Here is a 19822-nt window from a genome sequence, read left to right as displayed (position 1 = left end):
AAACACCGGCATGTATCCCCCATTGAACAAAGCGCTGGCACACACGGCCATAGCGACCTCCGGCACTGAACCTGTTAAGTATGAGTTGACACCTCACTCCAGCTTATGATCTTCACATAATGAGAATCACACACATCTGAAAACCTAAAATGTACTAATGGGGTTCTTCGTCTCAAGGATTCAAGTACTGTGAGGTTTCTGATGAGCGCGGGAGTGCGAGCTCTTACCAGAGAGTGTAGCGGAGCCTCGTAGTTTGGTGACGAAGGTCCCTGTCCTCCGTTCCTTGACCACACAGCTGAGCTGGCAGCTGGGAGAGAGGAGACAAGGACACCTCAGTAGGAGACATGAAGGAGGACACAGGTAAAACTGTAATAATGCCCTCAAATAGTCATATTGTCCCAATTGTCAAAAAAATTCATAAAAATGTGTCCATGCATTTTTTCATGGAATGTTGACTGACCGAGCAGTTGTCGTGTACCTAAAAGATTCACTTTGCATACGCGTCAAATGCATTTCTTTTCAATGTCCTATATTTCAAACATGTATCTCTTCAGCAATTCAGATTATTAGCAATAATGACCTACGTAAAGTCTGAACTGTTATGAAATACAATACACCCAGAGAGAGAGAGAGAGGAGAGAGAGAAAGAAAGAGTGTATAGCACCGAGATAAACAGATACAGCAGAATGTCCTCTATTATATGATAAGGGGGTTGAATCACAATAACCATAGAGAATAATAATGAAGCCCCATGATCTCATAATAAAAATGCAAATATTCATCTTTTGTCCATCAGAGGTACAAGTGCTACTTTCCCATTGATGGAGTAAATTAGCTGTGTGTGCCTGTTTTTGTTTGTCTGACGACCCTTATCTGAGTAAGCGCACCAGTCATTAACTGGTAGGAAAGAGACGAGAAGAGAAGAGAGAGAGAAGAGAAGAGAAGAGAAGAGAAGAGAGAGAGGCGAGGAGAGAGAGAGGAGAGGAGAGGAGAGGAGAGGAGGAGGAGAGAGGAGAGAGAGAGAGAGAGGAGAGGAGAGGAGAGAGGAGAGGAGAGGGAGGAGAGGAGAGGAGAGGAGAGGAGAGGAGAGGAGAGAGAAGAGAGAGAGGAGGAGCGGAGCGGAGAGGAGAGGAGAGGAGAGAGAGGAGAAGAGAAGAGAAGAGAAGAGAGAAGAGAGGAGGAGCGGAGAGGAGATGAGAGAGAAGAGACAAGAAGAGAAGAGAAAAGAGGAGGAGAGGAGAGGAGAAGAGAAGAGAAGAGGAGCGGAGAGGAGAGGAGAGGAGAGGAGAAGAGAAGAGACAAGAAGAGAAGAGAAGAGAGGAGGACAGGAGAAGAGAAGAGAAGAGAAGAGAAGAGAAGAGAAGAGAAGAGAAGAGAAGAGAAGAGAAGAGAAGAGAAGAGAAGAGAAGAGAAGAAATAAAGGAATAACATAAAAATAACAAGACGTAACAAAATAAGACACAAATGCATAAAGTAGTTTATTGATTTGGCTAGTCTGACTTCCTCAGGCAGGGTGTTTTAAAGCCTGGGGGACCTGCTGAAGAAAACCTGATCACCCATCGTTTCCAGTCTAGACTTCTACAACCAACCGACTCTTAAATCACAGACAAGAGCTTGAACTAGTAATCAAACTATGTCTATTTCCCCGCTTCTTTCTTTTGGTCGGGGTCAAGAGCTCCGTAACTGCGGCGACAGACGCCCCTTCTTCTATTCTTATACTATGGATATTCTAGAACCCTGGGCCTAATTAGCACACCAGCCAATTAGAGAGAGAAAGAGGGAGAGAGACACAGAGATATTCTGAAAGCGATGCTCCATTCATTCACAATCAGATCCTTTATGTCCTGCCCCCTTTCCTCTCCTCCATTCTCCTCTCCTCTCCTCTCCATGCCTCACGTCTGCTCTCCTCTCTCCGCTCTTCTTTCTTCTATTGTCCTCTCCTCTCCTCCGCTGCCTTCTCTCCTGTGCCCGGCCACCAAGCTCCCTTGTTAGCGATCTCATCTCATTAGCTTGTTTTCATTGTGTCTTTTTCATGTTCACTGCCCCCCCCCCTTTTTTTTAAACCCTCTTTTCCAGTCTTTATTCATCACAATCAACACTCATTTCCATATGCTAATTAGCAAATAATCACCTGGGTACATTCATGTGCAAATACAAATATATGTATTAAATGGCAGTGGGGGAAATTATTGTAAGTCCAACATTGTACAACACCCTTGTAGAATTAAGCTTGAATATCAATTTGCATGTAGTCGGCTTTAATATGCTTCATTTTCAATTTGTAAAAAAAAAAATGCAATAACTTTGACACAATGATAAACACCAATTATGGTTAGCAGGCAATATCCCAGGCAGCGATAATGGGGGGCTCGCGTTTCTGTTCTCCCATCCACAGAGTCGCTTGGTGAATGATTTGCCCAAGTAGCATTTGTAATTAAGACTATCAGTCACAATGCGTACGAATATCAAACACCGCGTGTAGCAGCTACAATTAGAGACAAATTTTACACAACCATTATGAGCTAAACTCATTTTTCACTTTAAGGAGCAGGGCAAATTTACGTCATTAGTGGGGACGGAGAGAGAGGGAGGAGAGGAGAAGAGGAGGAGGCGGGGAAGACTTTGAAAAATGCTACTATCTCTAAAAGCTATTTGAGGGATGGGAATCCAGTATACAGTATACTCCATGTTTGTCAGTGCTAATATTTAACATACAGCATTACAGCCTATTCCCTACAGTATGCAGCATTAACGCATTCAACACTAGCCTACGCATGATGTTCTAACTTGATATATTATGATATAATCATGACAGTAGGCCATGTATAAGAGATAAACAGAGAACCGTCCAGTTTGCAGTCCAGTTTCACCCTGATTCCAATAACACTTTAACCTGGTTAGCCCCGGGCAGCCATTTTCAATCATACCGCCATGTGACAACAACGTCTGATCTGTGTGGTGTGCGATTGGAGGAGAAAGGGTCATGTGATTACCTGTGAGAGACGGGGGTGAACCCACAGGGGTCGAGGGATTGGACGAGAAGCTGTTGTTGGTGTGGTGGTCTGGAGAATAGATCTGAAGAACACCCAACGTTAGACGACAGTTAGTATAGAATGGAACAGAATATGACCGATTTAAAACGTTAGTATGGATTATGTTAAATTCGACATGCCTCGTGACTGCATACAGAATAGAAAAGAATAGTATCCTGTTGAAATAATATTCATAATTATCAGTGCTTAGCAAACGGGAGTCGTCAGCACTCGCAAATAAGAATTTACTCGTTTTTATTAACAATTTATTAACTATTGGGCGGCTACGTGGCGTAGTGGGCAAGGCGCTCGCCACGAATGCGGAGACGCTGGCTCGCCTGTTCGAGCCCAGCGCTCCACATTGCTTTCAGTTTAGCTGGTCGTTCATACTAATACACATTGGCCGTATTAGGGGGTGGGAAACTGATGGGTGGGGATCGGGCGTTGTGGACAGCGACTCCTACAGGTCGGTTGGTGAACTTGCGCAGTAGAATCAGGAAGTGTCGGGGGCAGCGTGAGCCTCCCACGCGTTACTCCTCGCCACTGAGAGATCGAGCTGCGCAGGTGAAAAGATGCGACTGCTGTTACCTCAAGTCCACATTGCAGCCGGCTTGTGGGAGGCAAGAAACAGCGTTCGTGACAGGGGAGGGTTGAATTGGATGATACGAAATTTGGATGGGAGAAAATATAGAAAAATGTGAGAAAAAGTGGATAAAAAAAAAAAAAAAAATTATTAACTATTATTAACTATCAATGCAATTTATTAATCCTAGGCTTTCCTCCTCGGAAGGAAAGCCTAGGGCTGAGATGAGTCCATGATTACTGCTGCTGTGAATTAATACAACTATTACATTGTTATTTATGAAGGCTGACGACTCCGTTTGCTATTTTGGTGATTTTTGGGTCGGCACTCGGTATTACTCTGAGGACATGTGAGTTGAGCGCCAGCTCTTTTGTTTGAATTACCAGCTCGTCTGCTGCAGAACATCTGCACATTTGTGTGTGTGTGTGTGTGCGTATGTGTGTGTGTGTGTGTGTGTGTGCGTATGTGTGTGTGTGTGTGTGTATGTGTGTGTGTGTGTGCATGCACGCGCGCATTTGTGTGTGTTATGCGTTGGACCTACCGATGCGAGCGCCTTCCCCAAGGCGTCCCCAGTCTGTGAGCTGCTGGCTGCCCCACTCTGTGATCGGTTAGCTGTGACGCACACACACACACACACAGAGAGAGAGAGAGAGAGGGGGGGGAGAGAGAGAGAGAGAGGGGGGGGGGGGAGAGAGAGAGAGAGAGAGAGAGAGAGAGAGAGGGGGGGGGGGGGGGGGGGGGGGGGAGAGAGAAGAAGGTGTGTTCTTAATAAGGATGTTAATTAATAGTGCATTCCATCCATCCATCCATCGAAGTACATTTTCAAGGACCCCATCATTTATGAGGACATCATTAGATAAGACGTCATTATGTGGCGTTTCATAACATATTGAATATTGATTCTTCATCATTCTTATTCAACCTTCCTCGCTGACCCCACACATCCATCCATCCCACCCTTCATGTATTTACCATTGTCTCCTCATACTGTACATGGCCCGGTAGGTCTAACCCTCCTCCCCCTCTACAGCTGTCAAACCACAGCCTCACCCTAAGGACCCCCCCCCCCCCACACACACACACCAACCGACCGCATAACCTTAACCCTGGCTATTACTGTACATGCTTTACTTCAAAGGGGACAGTAATATTATTTAGGGCGCAGTACAACATGTCAGAAAAAAAAGCCTGCAATGTACTCATGCCTGAGCATTGATTGAGAACGTACTTGAAGGCCTCTTGGGGGGAGTGTCGTCGCCGTAATCACGCCAGGTGGCTCAATGAGGATATGAACAGAGCATGGAATTACAATGACATACACACTTCAAATACATATTCAATTCAATACATATTCAATACAATACATGTCCAATTCAAGCTAAGTAATATTAACGGAAATACAATGGCTGTTGTTCCTCTTTAACCTAACCTAGCTATACTGCAGAAAATAAGCTGTTTATCTATCACTCTCTCTCTCACACACACACACACACACACACACACACACACACACACACACACACACACACACACACACACACACACACAAAGGAAGGGAAAGAGAAAGAGAGAAAGAAAGAGAGAAAGAGAGGATAGCTCGAAGAGGGAGGGATACAGAGAGGGAGAGAGATGTTGACATGCTTTCTGCTCATCTCTCATGACAGCAGATCCCAGATGGGGAGTTTACGCTCTCACACACAAGTTAGGAGAAACACACACACACACACACACACACACACACACACACACACCACACACACACACACACACACACACACACACACACACACACACACACACACACACACACACACACACACACACACACACACACACACACACACACACACACACACACACACACACACACACACACACACACACACACACATCTGTAGGCACACCTTATTCTACCTTTTGGGGGGGGGGGGGATTAACTAACCAACAAGCCCCACACACACTTTACAAAGCAATACAAAAACTGACAAGACTGAGACAAAAAACTAGCATGAGAGAGAGAGGGAGAGGGATAGAGAGGGAGAGACAGATGAGCATATGTTTTGGGGGTAAAGCCTCGTGTCACTCACTCACTCACTCACTCACTCACTCACTCACTCACTCACTCACTCACTCACTCACTCACTCACTCACGCAGTCTGAGTAAACCATCATAGGGATTACTCTCTCTCTCTCTCTCTCTCTCTCTCTTTCTCACACGCACACGCGCACACACACACACACACACACACACACACACACACACACACACACACACACACACACACACACACACACACACACACACACACACAAGAGATAAAGGGAAAAACTGATAAATCCAGGCTTGATGGGTAATTTAAAACATATGCAAAATGTTTTTCAATAAATGAGAGCTCAATATAGAAGGGAGTGTTCAAAGATGCCAGCCGCTGCCTCTCTCTCTCTTTCCTTTCCCTCCACTTTCTCATCTCTCTCTCTCTCATCTCTCTTTCCTTTCCCTCCACTTTCTTTCTCTCTCTCATCTCTCTCTCTCTCTCCTTCCTTTCCATCCACTTTCTCTCTCTCTCTCACACTGTGTGTGTGTGTTGTGTGCATGTGTGTAAGCGACACTTGACAATGACAATGTCATTGCGGATCCAAATACTAGTCTTCTCTATGTTGTTAGCTGTTATTTAATTTCTTTCATTGAGTCCTCTTACCCATGATGCTGTCTGTTCCGTTGGTGGGGGCGGTGCAGGAGGCGTTGCTATAGTGATTAGCACCTCCCCCAGGAGGCCCTCCTCCTCCTCCTCGATGGAAGCTGGACATGGGAGGAAGACTGGAGTTGATGTCCGCAGACGAGTGGGACGGATAACTCTGTGGGGAGAGAGAGAGAGAGAGAGAGAGAGAGAGAGAGAGAGAGAGAGAGAGATGAGAGAGAGAGAGAGAGAGAGAGAGAGAGAGGAGAGAGAGAGAGGGAGAAAGATTGGATTTGTGTATCAGATATAGTTGTGTACATTCCTTATGTGTGTGTCTATCTGTATACATAAGTACATAATGGTATACATGACTATGATGCTGTTTTTTCTTTTTTTTTATCCACTTTTTCTCCCATTTTCTATTTTTCTCCCATCCCAATTTCGTATCATCCAATTTAACCCTCCCCTGTCTCGAATGCTGTTTCTTGCCTCCCACAAGCCGGCTGCAATGTGGACTAAGTCATACATAGCACGAGTCCCCTCCGATACTCGAGGTAACAGCAGTCGCATCTTTTCACCTGCGCGGCGCGATCTTTCAGCGTCAGGGGTCTGCGCTTTGGAGGGGCGCCGCCCCCATCGCTTCCTGATTCTACTGCGCAGGCGCACCAACCGACCTGTAGGAGTCGCTGTCCACAACGTCCGATCCCCACCCCTCAGTTTTCCCTCCCCCTAATACTGCCAATTGTATTAGTACGGACGACCAGCTAAACTGAAAACAATGTGGAGAGCTGGGCTCGAACCCAGCGTCTCCAGCATTGGTGGTGAGTGCCTTGCCCACTGCACCACCTAGCCGCCCCACTATGATGCTGTTTTTAATGTGTTTTAATTTGCCGTATTATTGGACAAACAACCTCAGGGCTATTTAAGTTTCACTAATCTTTTGTAAGGTCTTGGTATCCCCTAACACCATTGTTTGTTCCCCAAAATGGTTCCAAATCGTCGCCTGTTGGCCTCTGTAATTTTCCAAATTCTGAAATTTTTTAATTTTGCTGCAGTGATTGTAAAATCAATCAATAAATATCATACAGAAAACTTATCTCGCCTTATCTCGCCTTTGCAATAGCGAAAAATTTTAATAAAATCCCCTTTTCTGTTTTACCAGCTGACTAATAAACATCTGGGGAAGAGTGAAATAGGCTGAATGTTTTAGCCGGTATTAATTAGCAACAAAGATTATTAGTTCCATGGAAGTACAAACTCAATCACTGGAGGCTGAAGTCAAGAGTGTTAATATTGGGCCGGTGAGCTCAAGCTGAACGGTTTTGATATATGGATTGAACATCAGAAGATCAGCATGTGGCGGAAACATGGCCTTTGATTGTGGGACTTTATAGACCTCTCAAATGTGTTGTCGTCATTTTAAAAAGATCATTCCAAGCTCCGGCTCCCTTTTTATCTTATGGTGAAAACGATCTGTGTTTTCCTTTCCGGCTCACCAGTAATGTTGTCCCTTACACAGGGTTCCCACAGACATTAAAAGGATTTATTACATGGTGTTTTAACATTCGCCGAAATGCTTGATTGTGATTGGTCATATATCGCTCGTCAGAGGTCCGTTATTACTCGATAACGGACCTCTGCCGAGCAATAATGACCGCTGTGCGCAGCTGGACCAATCAAGCCCACTGACACACACTGCATCAGTGCTGCTCAGCATATGCACAGCTGCACTCAGTCATCAGTGCAATCAGACCACAGACCTGCCGGCGATGACAGCGGAGCGACAGAACAGAACTGCGTCTGCATTTTATCTCGTCTTGTCGATGGTGTAAAATGAATTAGGTATATTGTTAGTAAGTTAGCCATGTAATAAGCGGGATAATGTATAGCTACGAGGTCATTGTCGCAAAATAATTGACCTTCACTACGTTTAAAGAACACGTCGGCGAGGCGCCTCTGTATTCTAAACTCCGTGTCGGTCAATTATTTTGCGACAATGACCTCGATACATTATCCCTTACACAATTCACTTTTAAATGCTGTTTTTTTATAGGGAAAAAAATTTGATTGAATATGTATGGCTTAAAAGCCTTTTCCGACAATTAGTTACACTTTAAATAAAAAAAAATTCAATTTCTTGATTCAGAACAATTTTTATCATGGATGAACAAAACTTTCAATGTGAATCGTTGATTTGAATTTCAAGGACTTTTTAAGCACCTTGTTAAAAAATTGGCTGTTTTCAACTAATGCCAGGTATTGACTTTTTTTTGGTAAAAAATCAAGCACTTTAAGCACTTCAAGGACCTTATGTAAGAACCCACATGATGTGTGAGCCTGTTTGTAAGAACCCACATGATGTGTGAGCCTGTTTGTAAGAACCCACATGATGTGTGAGCCTGTTTGTAAGAACGCACATGATGTGTGAGCCTGTTTGTAAGAACCCACATGATGTGTGAGCCTGTTTGTAAGAACGCACATGATGTGTGAGCCTGTTTGTAAGAACCCACATGATGTGTGAGCCTGTTTGTAAGAACGCACATGATGTGTGAGCCTGTTTGTAAGAACCCACATGATGTGTGAGCCTGTTTGTAAGAACCCACATGATGTGTGAGCCTGTTTGTAAGAACGCACATGATGTGTGAGCCTGTTTGTAAGAACCCACATGATGTGTGAGCCTGTTTGTAAGAACGCACATGATGTGTGAGCCTGTTTGTAAGAGCCCCACTGCTAACAGTGACATCGCTGCTTGTAAATTCTAAACCCCCTGCCTTATCAAAGAGAGACATTGGTATTAGAAAACTCAATTCAAGGTCAAGAGCCTGTGTGTGAACCTCAGACAAATGCACTATTATAATATTATTAATAATATTATTTATTTACTGGGACTCCCATCAAAGGAAATTAATTTGACACCCTTACAATTCAAACTATTTGATAAACTTCTGCTTTCAGCCCGGAAATGCATTCTGATAAACTGGATTAAGGATAGGCCTCCATCCATACAGATGTGGTACAGAGAGATCTTCGGTGTGCTACCCCATGAAAGACTCTGTGCAATGCATAGAGGCAACGACGCTTCCTTTCAGGAGGTGTGGGCCCCACTATTGGACTACTTTCCTGCTACAATTTCTCAGATCCTTCTAAAGGCCCAATGCCCCATTGTATGGACAGACTTTGGATAGAAAAAAATAATATATGTATATATATGTATGCCTACATGTGAATGGGCTCGAGGCAAGTGCAGTACTGTGCAGTGCCTGTCTGGGTTAGATTTCCTTTTTTGCTTGTTTTTCTTTTTGATCTGTTTTTGCTGGCATATGATGTGGATGACGGCATAGATGAACTGGAGGAACCCCCCCCCCCCCATTCTGTCCCAATGTGTGTTTTGTAATGTAAGTAACTGTATGTGAAAAATCTTTTAAAAAACCAATAAAAATATAAAAAAAAAAAAAAATTATTATACTACTACCTATCTTGCTAATATGTCTATATACTAGTATATGCACTCAGAGTGTAACACTCAAGCTCGATACTATTTGACCAACAATACCACTGACCCTTAGCTGCCAGAGATGTACCCCTCCTGGTGACATGTTGTTCACAATCTGTAAGTCGCTTTGTATACAAGCGTCAGCTAAATGACTAAATTGGAAATTGTAATCGTAAATGTTTTTAAAATTTATTTTTTATGTGCTTGTAGATTTGTTTATTGGTTTGTACTACCGGGCAATCCGGTAGAGAGAGAGGGAGAGGAGGAAATGGGAGACAGAGCAGGGGGAAGACATTCGGCAAAGGACGCCGGGTCCGGGAATCGAACCCGGGTTGGCCGTTTCGCGACGCAGCACGCGTTACATGGTGTGCTACTAGAGCGCCCAATCGTAAATGTTTTAATAACCCATTCATTTCCCCATGACATCACACTTGAGAGGTCTACTGGCCTCCATGTTGAACCATTATTCAAACAATGACAACAACGTAAAATACTTTTCTCACTTTCCCAATACTTCAGCTACTGACTGCTGTTCCAAAAACGATGCAACTTTTTGTTTATCTGTAATGCTTTGGAGTAGCGTGTTGATATATGCTAACTAACCAGTCTGTCGTGTGGGTGTATTCCGCAGTAGGAGGAGCTCTGGGCGGGGCCGTGGGCAGAGTTCCCGCCCCCCAGCATGCTGCCATGGTAACCCTGCTGACTCATACTGCTGCTGCCACTGCTCCATGGATCTCCACTGTGGTGACCATCTGAGGGAGAGAGAGGGATAGAGAGGGAGAGAGGGGGGAGAAAGAGAGAAAGAGGGAGAGAGGGAGAGAGAGGAAGGGGAAGAGACCTTAAGCGTGTGTGTGTGTGTGTGTGTGTGTGTGTGTGTGTGTGTGTGTGTGTGTGTGTGTGTGTGTGTGTGTGTGTGTGTGTACCGTAAATCCTCTAATATTGGACAGGTCTTGTATTTACCTAAGCTGCAAAGAGCACCAGGGCCCTCATTCATCAACGTGGACGTAGAACTTGACCTACTTCCACACGTAAGCACGGAATGTAGAACTAGCGTACGCACAGGGAAGTCGGCATTCATCACACGTGCGTACGCAGGCTCTACGCACACCTGTCATGATGAATACCACTTTGTTCTACCGTCAATGCTCGTGCATGATTATCCATATATGGTCATGAAAGTGAGGAAACACCCCCCATGGGATGTGAAATAATGGACCGACCCGAGCGGAACCCTGAGAAACTCCACGGAGAATTCACTGCTGTCGAACCAAGAAGACACTATCGCGTATTATGGGATAAATAAAAGGCGGATTTGTAAACGGTGATGTCAGATATCAACGGCTCCCTAAGACCATTGCTGCAATTCTGCCTGGACAGCTCAAAATACTAATAAAGACCGTTCGTTGACCACTGTTTGGCGTTGGTTGTGTGTCATTATAACCGTGCTGTAATATGAATGCCTTTATTAGTTGTGTTCGATTGGCTATATGATTTTTAGAGGCATCTATTTTGTTGTCGGCTAATAAAGACCGCGCTGGAATATGACTGCCTTTTCCCGTGTTGTTTGATTATGCAGGGATTAAAGTTCTCCTCAATTTTATTCCAAATCGCGATGGATCTCCCGTCAATTTTCTACCTGCTGCATATGATTTCTAGAGGCATACTACAATCTATTTTGATGTCAGTATTGGGTAGCCTATATAAACAATAATAGAGTCGAGAGCATATACAAGAACAATGAATCTCACTGCATGTATGATGTAGCCTGTCTTTCAATACATGAACTTGAATTCCATCATGTTTGTGTGCGGGACTCACAAGGCTGTTGTCACAATGGGTGGTACCGGTACAGTAATAATTACAGTCCACACAATATCACGATCCATGCCATAGCCTATGTTCTATTAGGACATGATCTGTGACGACAAATGTTTTAGAATGTTTGAAGATATCATACTCTGACAGCATGCCTATGATCAACAAAAACGCGAACTTGAATCCCATCATATACATAGTCTGTCCACTATAGTGTCATTGCAATGCGTTTTCTATTCTTTCTTATACAGTAAAAAGGGGGAAGAACCCTATATTCATATGACTTGTATTCTGCTTACAGCTTCGAAATTCCACTTGTTTCGTTTAACGTAAAGCCTTTTAAATATAATCAAAACGTTCCCGTGTTTCTGCGGTCTGTGCGCAAAATAATAACGAGTTGAGCTTTATGATTTATGATGAATTGAAAATGGGGGACCCTGATGTAAACAAGACGAAAGTTGGTCTGCATCCCCAATTAACAATTGTATGTACTGAGCTGTACTGTACTGTACCCATTCTGCAATCTGTTAATAAACTTTTCAATCAATCAATCAATCAAGCTACGCGGAGCGCAGTCAGTCAGTAGCCTACACCCCGTATATTCCGATAACGCTATATAAACCATGCTGCATTCATTCTGAGAGAAAGATCTATTATTCCAAATGCTATTTATAGGGTTTTGACCATAATTACACTACTGTTGCTATTTTACAATGAACTATAATGAACTACGGTTCGTAAGGAACATGCCAGTGTTATTATGCACAGAAGCTCATTTCCTTGTTGTAATAATATATTCTACCACTGGGCGTCAGGTACGCCAGGTCCGACCTGTGCGTAGATGTAAGCACGGAGTCAAGTTCAAATCGAAATTGATGAATCCCACTCTTTGCTTAGAAATGATCGTACGCACAGGGTAAGCACAGATCTGTGCGTAGAAGACGTTGATGAATGAGGGCCCAGGCCTTTATTAGAGAGAGGCTTATATAACAGGCAGGCATTAATTTCACAAACTGGCCAATTGTAATTGTGATTGATTGATTGATTGATTTTATTTAGACATAAACATATACAGATCACATGAGTATTTGCTTTGTCAGGGTGAAACTGTGGTGGATTAATGTAATTCACACACTGAAGTTGGAACTGTCTATAGGTTGCGGGGTCCGGGGACGATTTAGCGTGTGGTACCTTCTCGACTCTACCTCAGTCGAATCGAGTTGCATTGATACAGTAACATGCAGTAGCTTTAGCTAACGCTATCATAGCCATCATGATCTGTAATGTCAACTGGACAACGCCAGCCCCGCCTGCCAATGCCCCATATAGATAGTGAACGTTAACCAACGTTTGCAAACGAAGCCAACGTCATCCAGCCGACACCACAGATCTGGCTATGACAACATTAGTTAACGCTAATATAGTCAGTGTAGAGAGAGGCAGCACTTAATTTGCATTGGCAAGAGTTTATCTCATTCTATATCATGGCACGAAAAAAGATTTGCGACCTTGTATTAGAAGTCGGCCTGTATTTGTCTGCATGTATCAAACCCCCGGCCATTATAGGGGGCCCGTCCTCTATTTGAGTACCCTCCACTATTAGAGGATTCACGGTATGTGTGTGTGTGTCTGTGTGTTGTTTGTGTGCAGATTTCAGTTAACTTTTCTATGTAGAAGCTTTAACAATAATAGTTATTAAAGTCTGGTGTATGTGTCATATGTGTATGTGTGTGTCTGTGTGTGTGCTTTGTCTGTGTATATGTCTATGTCTGTATGTATGTGTATTTGCGCAGCCTACCTGGCATAAAGAATGAAGTGGGGAAGCCGGCGCTGGGAGGTTTAGATGAGGGGTATCCTGGAGAGTCTCTGTTATAGTCCGCCGTGCTGGCAGACGGTGCGTACACCTGGAACACACAGACACAGACACACGGTCAGTCACAAGGTCCACATGCCACTTACTTGCACCCGGCGTCGGCACGTTAATGTAAAGGTATAATGCACATAGGATATAGTCATGGCCTCGCTGAGCCCTGCTGTGGAAAGGTGACTTAGGAATAGAATGAGTGATTGCGAAAGTCGAGAGAAAGAGAGAGAGATAGAGAGAGAGAGAGACAAAGAGAAAGAGAGAAAGATAAACAGAGAGAGAGAGAGAGGGATAGAGAGAAAGAGAGTGAGAGAGATAGATAGAGAGAGAGGAGAGAGAGAGCGAGAGAGAGGGAGACAGAGGAAGAGAGAGAGAAAGATAAAGAGAGATATAGAAAGACAGGGAGGGAAAGAGAAAGAGAGGGAGAGAGATAAAGAGAGAGATATAAAGAGAGAGAGAGAGAGAGAGAGAGAGAGAGAGAGAGAGAGAGAGAGAGAGAGAGAGAGAGAGAGAGAGAGAAAGAGAGAAAGATAAACAGAGAGAGATACAGAGTGAGAGGGAGGGAGAGAGAGAGAGAGGGATAGAGAGAAAGAGAGAGAGAGTGAGAGAGAGAGAGAGAGAGAGAGAGAGAGAGAGAAAGAGAGAAAGATAAACAGAGAGAGATACAGAGTGAGAGTGAGAGAGAGGGAGAGAGACAGAGGAAGAGAGAGATAAAGATAAAGATATATAGAGACAGGGAGGGAAAGAGAAAGAGAGAGGGAGAGAGATAAAGAGAGATATATAAAGAGAGATAAAGAGAGAGAGAGAGAGAGAGGAGAGAGAGAGAGAGAGAGAGAGAGAGAGAGAGAGAGAGAGAGAGAGAGAGAGAGGAAATCAGCTGTCCCAGGGTTTGCGTCAGGCAGTGCTATAGCTAGCATCATGGCCAGCCCTTTGCGAGCCTCTGACACACACACACACAACACACACACACACACACACTCACACACACACACACACACACACATACAAAAGGTTTGCACGCTAGTGGGACCCCTGGCTGACACATGGCCAGACACAACCACTCTGTCACTACGGCAACCAGCATACCATGAAGCTATAGTGACGACTGTGTTGTTACCACGGAGACGTGTCACCTGTTGTCTCGTGATGACAACCCCAGGAGAGAGTGAATCTGATTACATCCTGTTTTAAAAAAATTGTTTTATTAAACACTGCACTGCTTAGAGGTATTTATATAACATTCAGATTACATCATTCAACTTAATGAAATACTGGTTTATATGGGTGTTGGAGACTCAAAACAAACAGTGAAAACAGCGTATTAGCCTCTATGGGAACTAGCTACAACAACCTAGAATTTCTCTGATTTGGAAAACAAGGAAAAGAGATGTCAGAATCCCTCGTCTCAATGTCTCCTATTCACCTTTGAATACAAATGTCATATAAACTGTTAAAAAGTTCTTCGCCGTCTGAATTTCTTATTCATTCTTGTTCGAGTACTAGAAAGAACTTTACTTCATCTGGGCTGGAAAAACCGTAAGAGAAAAAAAACTTTAACATGAAGGATCGAGGAAACCTGTCCAAAACATGTCACCGGAAATAACATTCTTCCAGAAATAACTTCCTGAAATCCCTCCAAAACAAAGTCGACAACTCATCGCATCTGCTAAACCTTTATTCTTTCCTTGGGGAGGAAAACCACAGGACCTCACAGATTCCTTGAAATTAATCAAGCACAACTGGCCGCCGGTGCCAAAACTCTCCATGGACTGTTGCCACTTGGGCCATTCTGCATTCCTGATTAAGGAGGGATGCTAAATAAAAAAAACTAAAACTGGGAAAAAAAATTATGTGGGATTTTTCCTCAGGCTCTTCTAAAGTTGCGTGGGGGGTGAATTGAGATGAACCTAAAGCTAAATGTTAATGTTTTCCCACCCTTGGTGTAACTAGTAGGGATGCACCAAAATTTCGGCTACCGAAAGTTTTCGGCCGAAAATGGCAAAAAATTGCCTTTTTCGGCTTTCGGCCGAAAGAGTTTTTTCACCGAAAATATAATACCGAAACAGAAACAACCTGTAACCTAACGCGTGTTGTTGTGATGATGTCGGGAGTCGCGCTGTTTCTATGTAAACTCTGCGCGCAAACGCGTCCAATAAATGGGTCTTTAACATCCTTATTTACTATATGCCCGTCGCGGTTAATCACTGAGTGATCTAATATGCATATTATTCAGAGCGAGAGGGGGGGGGGGATAGTGTTTCTCACATTGACGCTGTCTGTCGTTGATAATATAATCTTTCTCGAGCATACACGTCGCGCGTCTACTGTGCCGAGTCAAGAGAGCACATTCAACTGGGGACTAGAAAGGTGCGCTCAGTAGAGCACAGATATCCGCCGCGGCAGCCAGAGAAAAGATGGAATTAATGTGCTGTATGCATTCAGAAGTGCTGAATAAATGTTTTATGGACCCATAATAGTGATTATTTATTATTTAAGTTAAGTTTAGCCATAATCATATATTTTTCCATAATCATAATGTTCCACAACATTGGTAAAAAAAATCTATTCTATGAATCATTTTCGGCCTTTCGGCATTCGGTTTTCGGCCAACTGTTTTCTATTTTCGGTATCGGTTTCGGCCAAGAATTTCCCATTCGATGCATCCCTAGTAACTAGACTATGGAGCTGTTTCCACTGTTTGGAGCTATTAAGAGAACAGCATCACCACCACCGCCACCACACACTGTGGGAGATTCATCATCGTCGTTCATCAAAGCCAGCATCTCCTTCTGCTTGGACCAGCCCAGGACATTCTGGTCAAACATCACAGCGACCGCAGAGGGAGAAATACAGAATCAATACATGATCGGGACGTGTGACAGAGACGCAGACTGTCGTAACCGCTGATCCCACATCAGAGTTGTTTACTTCCTCCAAACTCGACTGAACTTTGATGGAAAGACCCCGGCTCACTGCAACTAACACACCACAACACTCACTCCGTCTAACAGGGAGGGACACAGGAGATCTCTCTCTCTCACACACACACACACACACACACACACACACACACACACACACACACACGCACAGATGTACGCACACACACACACACACACACACACACACACACACACACACACACACACACACACACACACACACACACACACACACACACACACACACACACACACACACACACACACACACACACACACACACACACACACACACACACACACACACACACACACACACACACACACACACACACACACACACACACACACACACACACACACACACACACACACACACACACACACACACACACACACACACACACAAGGGAGCCAAGCAAAACAGCTGGAAGACTGGCCTTACCAAAAAGCACCTTGCAAAAGCTGCGGAACAAAAAACGCCTAAGGCAGGTCCCCCGCCCCCCCCCCCCCCCCCCCCCCCCCTTCATACCGGTACACACACACACACACACACACACACACACACACACACACACACACACACACACACACACACACACGCACACACACAGCAGAAGTCTGTAAAAGTCATTAGGGCTGCTAAAGTCCCTTCTCTCTTCCTCCTCCTCCTCCTCCCCTTCCTCTCCTCTCTTCCTCTCTTCTCATTTGAGAGCTGGGGTTTGCTCTCCTCACAAATCCTCATAAATCAACGTTTATTCACCCAAAGCAATACAGTACGAGAATACACACAATCCTGTGCACACACACACACACACACACACACACACACACACACACACACACACACACACACACACACACACACACACACACACACACACACACACACACACACACACACACACACACACACACACAACACACACACACACACACACACACACCTGTGTACATAATATATACACACACACACACATACAAACCACCAGTCTCAGATCAACATTACAGTCATAGAGATTAGAAACAAAGAGAGAGAAAGAATCCACTTTTAATAGGCGCTGGCTCTCTCTCCCTCTCTCTCACACACACACACACACACACACACACACACACACACACACACACACACACACACACACACACACACACACACACCTGTGTTTTCTCCATATAAAGTGAAACAATTGACATTGTTTATGTGGCGTGCAGTAGACATATTTTCCCAGTGTGTTGTGTTTATGTTGACTTAGCCTAGACAGACTGACTTGTATGCAGTGTGTGTGTGTCTGTGTGTGTGTGTGTGTGTGTGTGTGTGTGTGTGTGTGTGTGTGTGTGTGTGTGTGTGTGTGTGTGTGTGTGTGTGTGTGTGTGTGTGTGTGTGTGTGTGAAAGAGAGACTTCAGGAAGCAGGGCTGTTACTGTGTCTCCTCTCTATTCTCCAGACGGAGCACCAGGCTTACTGCACCTGTTCCCAACACACACACACACACACACACGCACACACCACACACACGCACACGCACACACACACACACATACACACACACACAGAGTGCTTAACAACAAAAAATAATTTAGCAAAAGCTAAACAAAGCAAAGCCTGGCCAGCTTGATGTCACCCCCCCCCCCCCCCCCCCCCCCCCCCCCCCCCGTCTCACACCACAGACGCACCGTGACGGTCAACCGTAATGGCTCTCGTTGTGACACACGGCACACCCCCACATTAAACAGCCTCGCGGAAACAGAAACAATAACGGGAATCTTTTCTTTTTTTTCTTTTTCATTCGAAGCATAAAGCACTTTAACTACATCTCCGTCTCAGGTTTCCGCTTTAAAGACTCAGCGACGCGGGGATCCCTGTGATCCCTGTGATGTCGGCGGCCGGAGGCTCCGCTATGTACTGTATGATATCAACCCCACATTCCAGTCATAAGTGACTCCGTATGGGGAGAGGCTGACGGGGCTGCGGAGGCGGCGTGGTGAGAACCAAACACACGCTCGGAGAGGAGTCCATGTGCTGAGAGAGAGAAGGGGGCAGAGGAGTCCATGTGCTGAGAGAGAGAAGGAGGGGGCAGAGGGGTCCATGTGCTGAGAGAGAGAAGGAGGGGGCAGAGGGGTCCATGTGCTGAGAGAGAAGGAGGCAGAGAGGAGTCCATGTGCTGAGAGAGAAGGGGGCAGAGAGGAGTCCATGTGCTGAGAGAGAAGGGGGCAGAGAGGAGTCCATGTGCTGAGAGAGAGAAGGAGGGGGCAGAGGGGTCCATGTGCTGAGAGAGAGAAGGGGGCAGAGGAGTCCATGTGCTGAGAGAGAAGGGGGCAGAGAGGAGTCCATGTGCTGAGAGAGAAGGGGGCAGAGAGGAGTCCATGTGCTGAGAGAGAAGGGGGCAGAGAGGAGTCCATGTGCTGAGAGAGAAGGAGGGGGAGGAGTCCATGTGCTGAGAGAGAAGGAGGCAGAGGAGTCCATGTGCTGAGAGAGAAGGAGGGGGCAGAGGAGTCCATGTGCTGAGAGAGAAGGAGGGGGCAGAGGAGTCCATGTGCTGAGAGAGAAGGTGGCACAGAGGAGTCCATGTGCTGAGAGAGAAGAGGGGGCAGAGGAGTCCATGTGCTGAGAGAGAAGGAGGCAGAGGAGTCCATGTGCTGAGAGAGAAGGTGGCACAGAGGAGTCCATGTGCTGAGAGAGAAGAAGGGGCAGAGGAGTCCATGTGCTGAGAGAGAAGGAGGGGGCAGAGGAGTCCATGTGCTGAGAGAGAAGGAGGCACAGAGGAGTCCATGTGCTGAGAGAGAAGGTGGCACAGAGGAGTCCATGTGCTGAGAGAGAAGAGGGGGCAGAGGAGTCCATGTGCTGAGAGAGAAGAGGGGGCAGAGAGGAGTCCATGTGCTGAGAGAGAAGAGGGCACAGCGCGGAGGAGGAGAGCACGCTCGGTGGCTTTAAAGGCACACTCCGTAGGATTCTCTAACGCGCGGATCGAGGGCCGCGACGACTCGACCGCGTGCACTAATTACCGGGAATATAGGCATGTCGTTTAACGGTTGAGACTACGCGGTCCTCACCGTGATCGCTGGTAACGGGGACTCGACCGCTGAATTATGTGCTTTTATTCCACGTAATTAAACGTGTTTTCCAAAACGTGTTTTTTTTTTTTGGTGCACTTTCGAAAAGAACAAGGAAAATCATACGAGGTCATATCGTTGTGCGTACGGGAGGATACTGCAGAAGTATTGCAGAGTGAGCCGACGTATCTAACACTTTGAATAACCCTCCTGATGACGAAGATCTGTGGGGAGAGACAGGTGTTTTGTCCAGAGTGCACCGGAGCACATGACCCCACTGTCTGCTTTCTTAAACCAGGGGTCAAATCCACAAATGAGTCCCAGGCCCACTTGTGTGAAGGGATGTAACAAGAAAAGAGAGCGAG

General features: G+C 45.3%; 1 protein-coding gene across 1 annotated transcript; it reads right to left on the bottom strand.

Moving 5' to 3' along the window:
- Positions 1-227: 227 nt before the first annotated feature.
- On the bottom strand, positions 228-13500 carry LOC311247484 (transcription factor 4-like; the record flags this gene model as incomplete). The annotated part of the gene is made up of 7 exons (XM_084338526.1): positions 13400-13500; positions 10390-10538; positions 6315-6471; positions 4844-4891; positions 4157-4227; positions 2994-3075; positions 228-307 (listed from the first exon to the last, which is right to left on the bottom strand). Coding segments are annotated over exons 1-7 (594 nt in total), but the record flags the coding sequence as incomplete, so codon positions are not given.
- Between the last annotated feature and the right edge of the window lie 6322 nt (positions 13501-19822).

This window comes from Notolepis coatsorum, assembly GCF_963971535.1.
Source record: "Notolepis coatsorum genome assembly, contig: SCAFFOLD_2859, whole genome shotgun sequence".
In the NCBI taxonomy this organism is placed as follows: domain Eukaryota; kingdom Metazoa; phylum Chordata; class Actinopteri; order Aulopiformes; family Paralepididae; genus Notolepis; species Notolepis coatsorum.
This window is presented reverse-complemented; position numbering and strand designations above follow the sequence as displayed.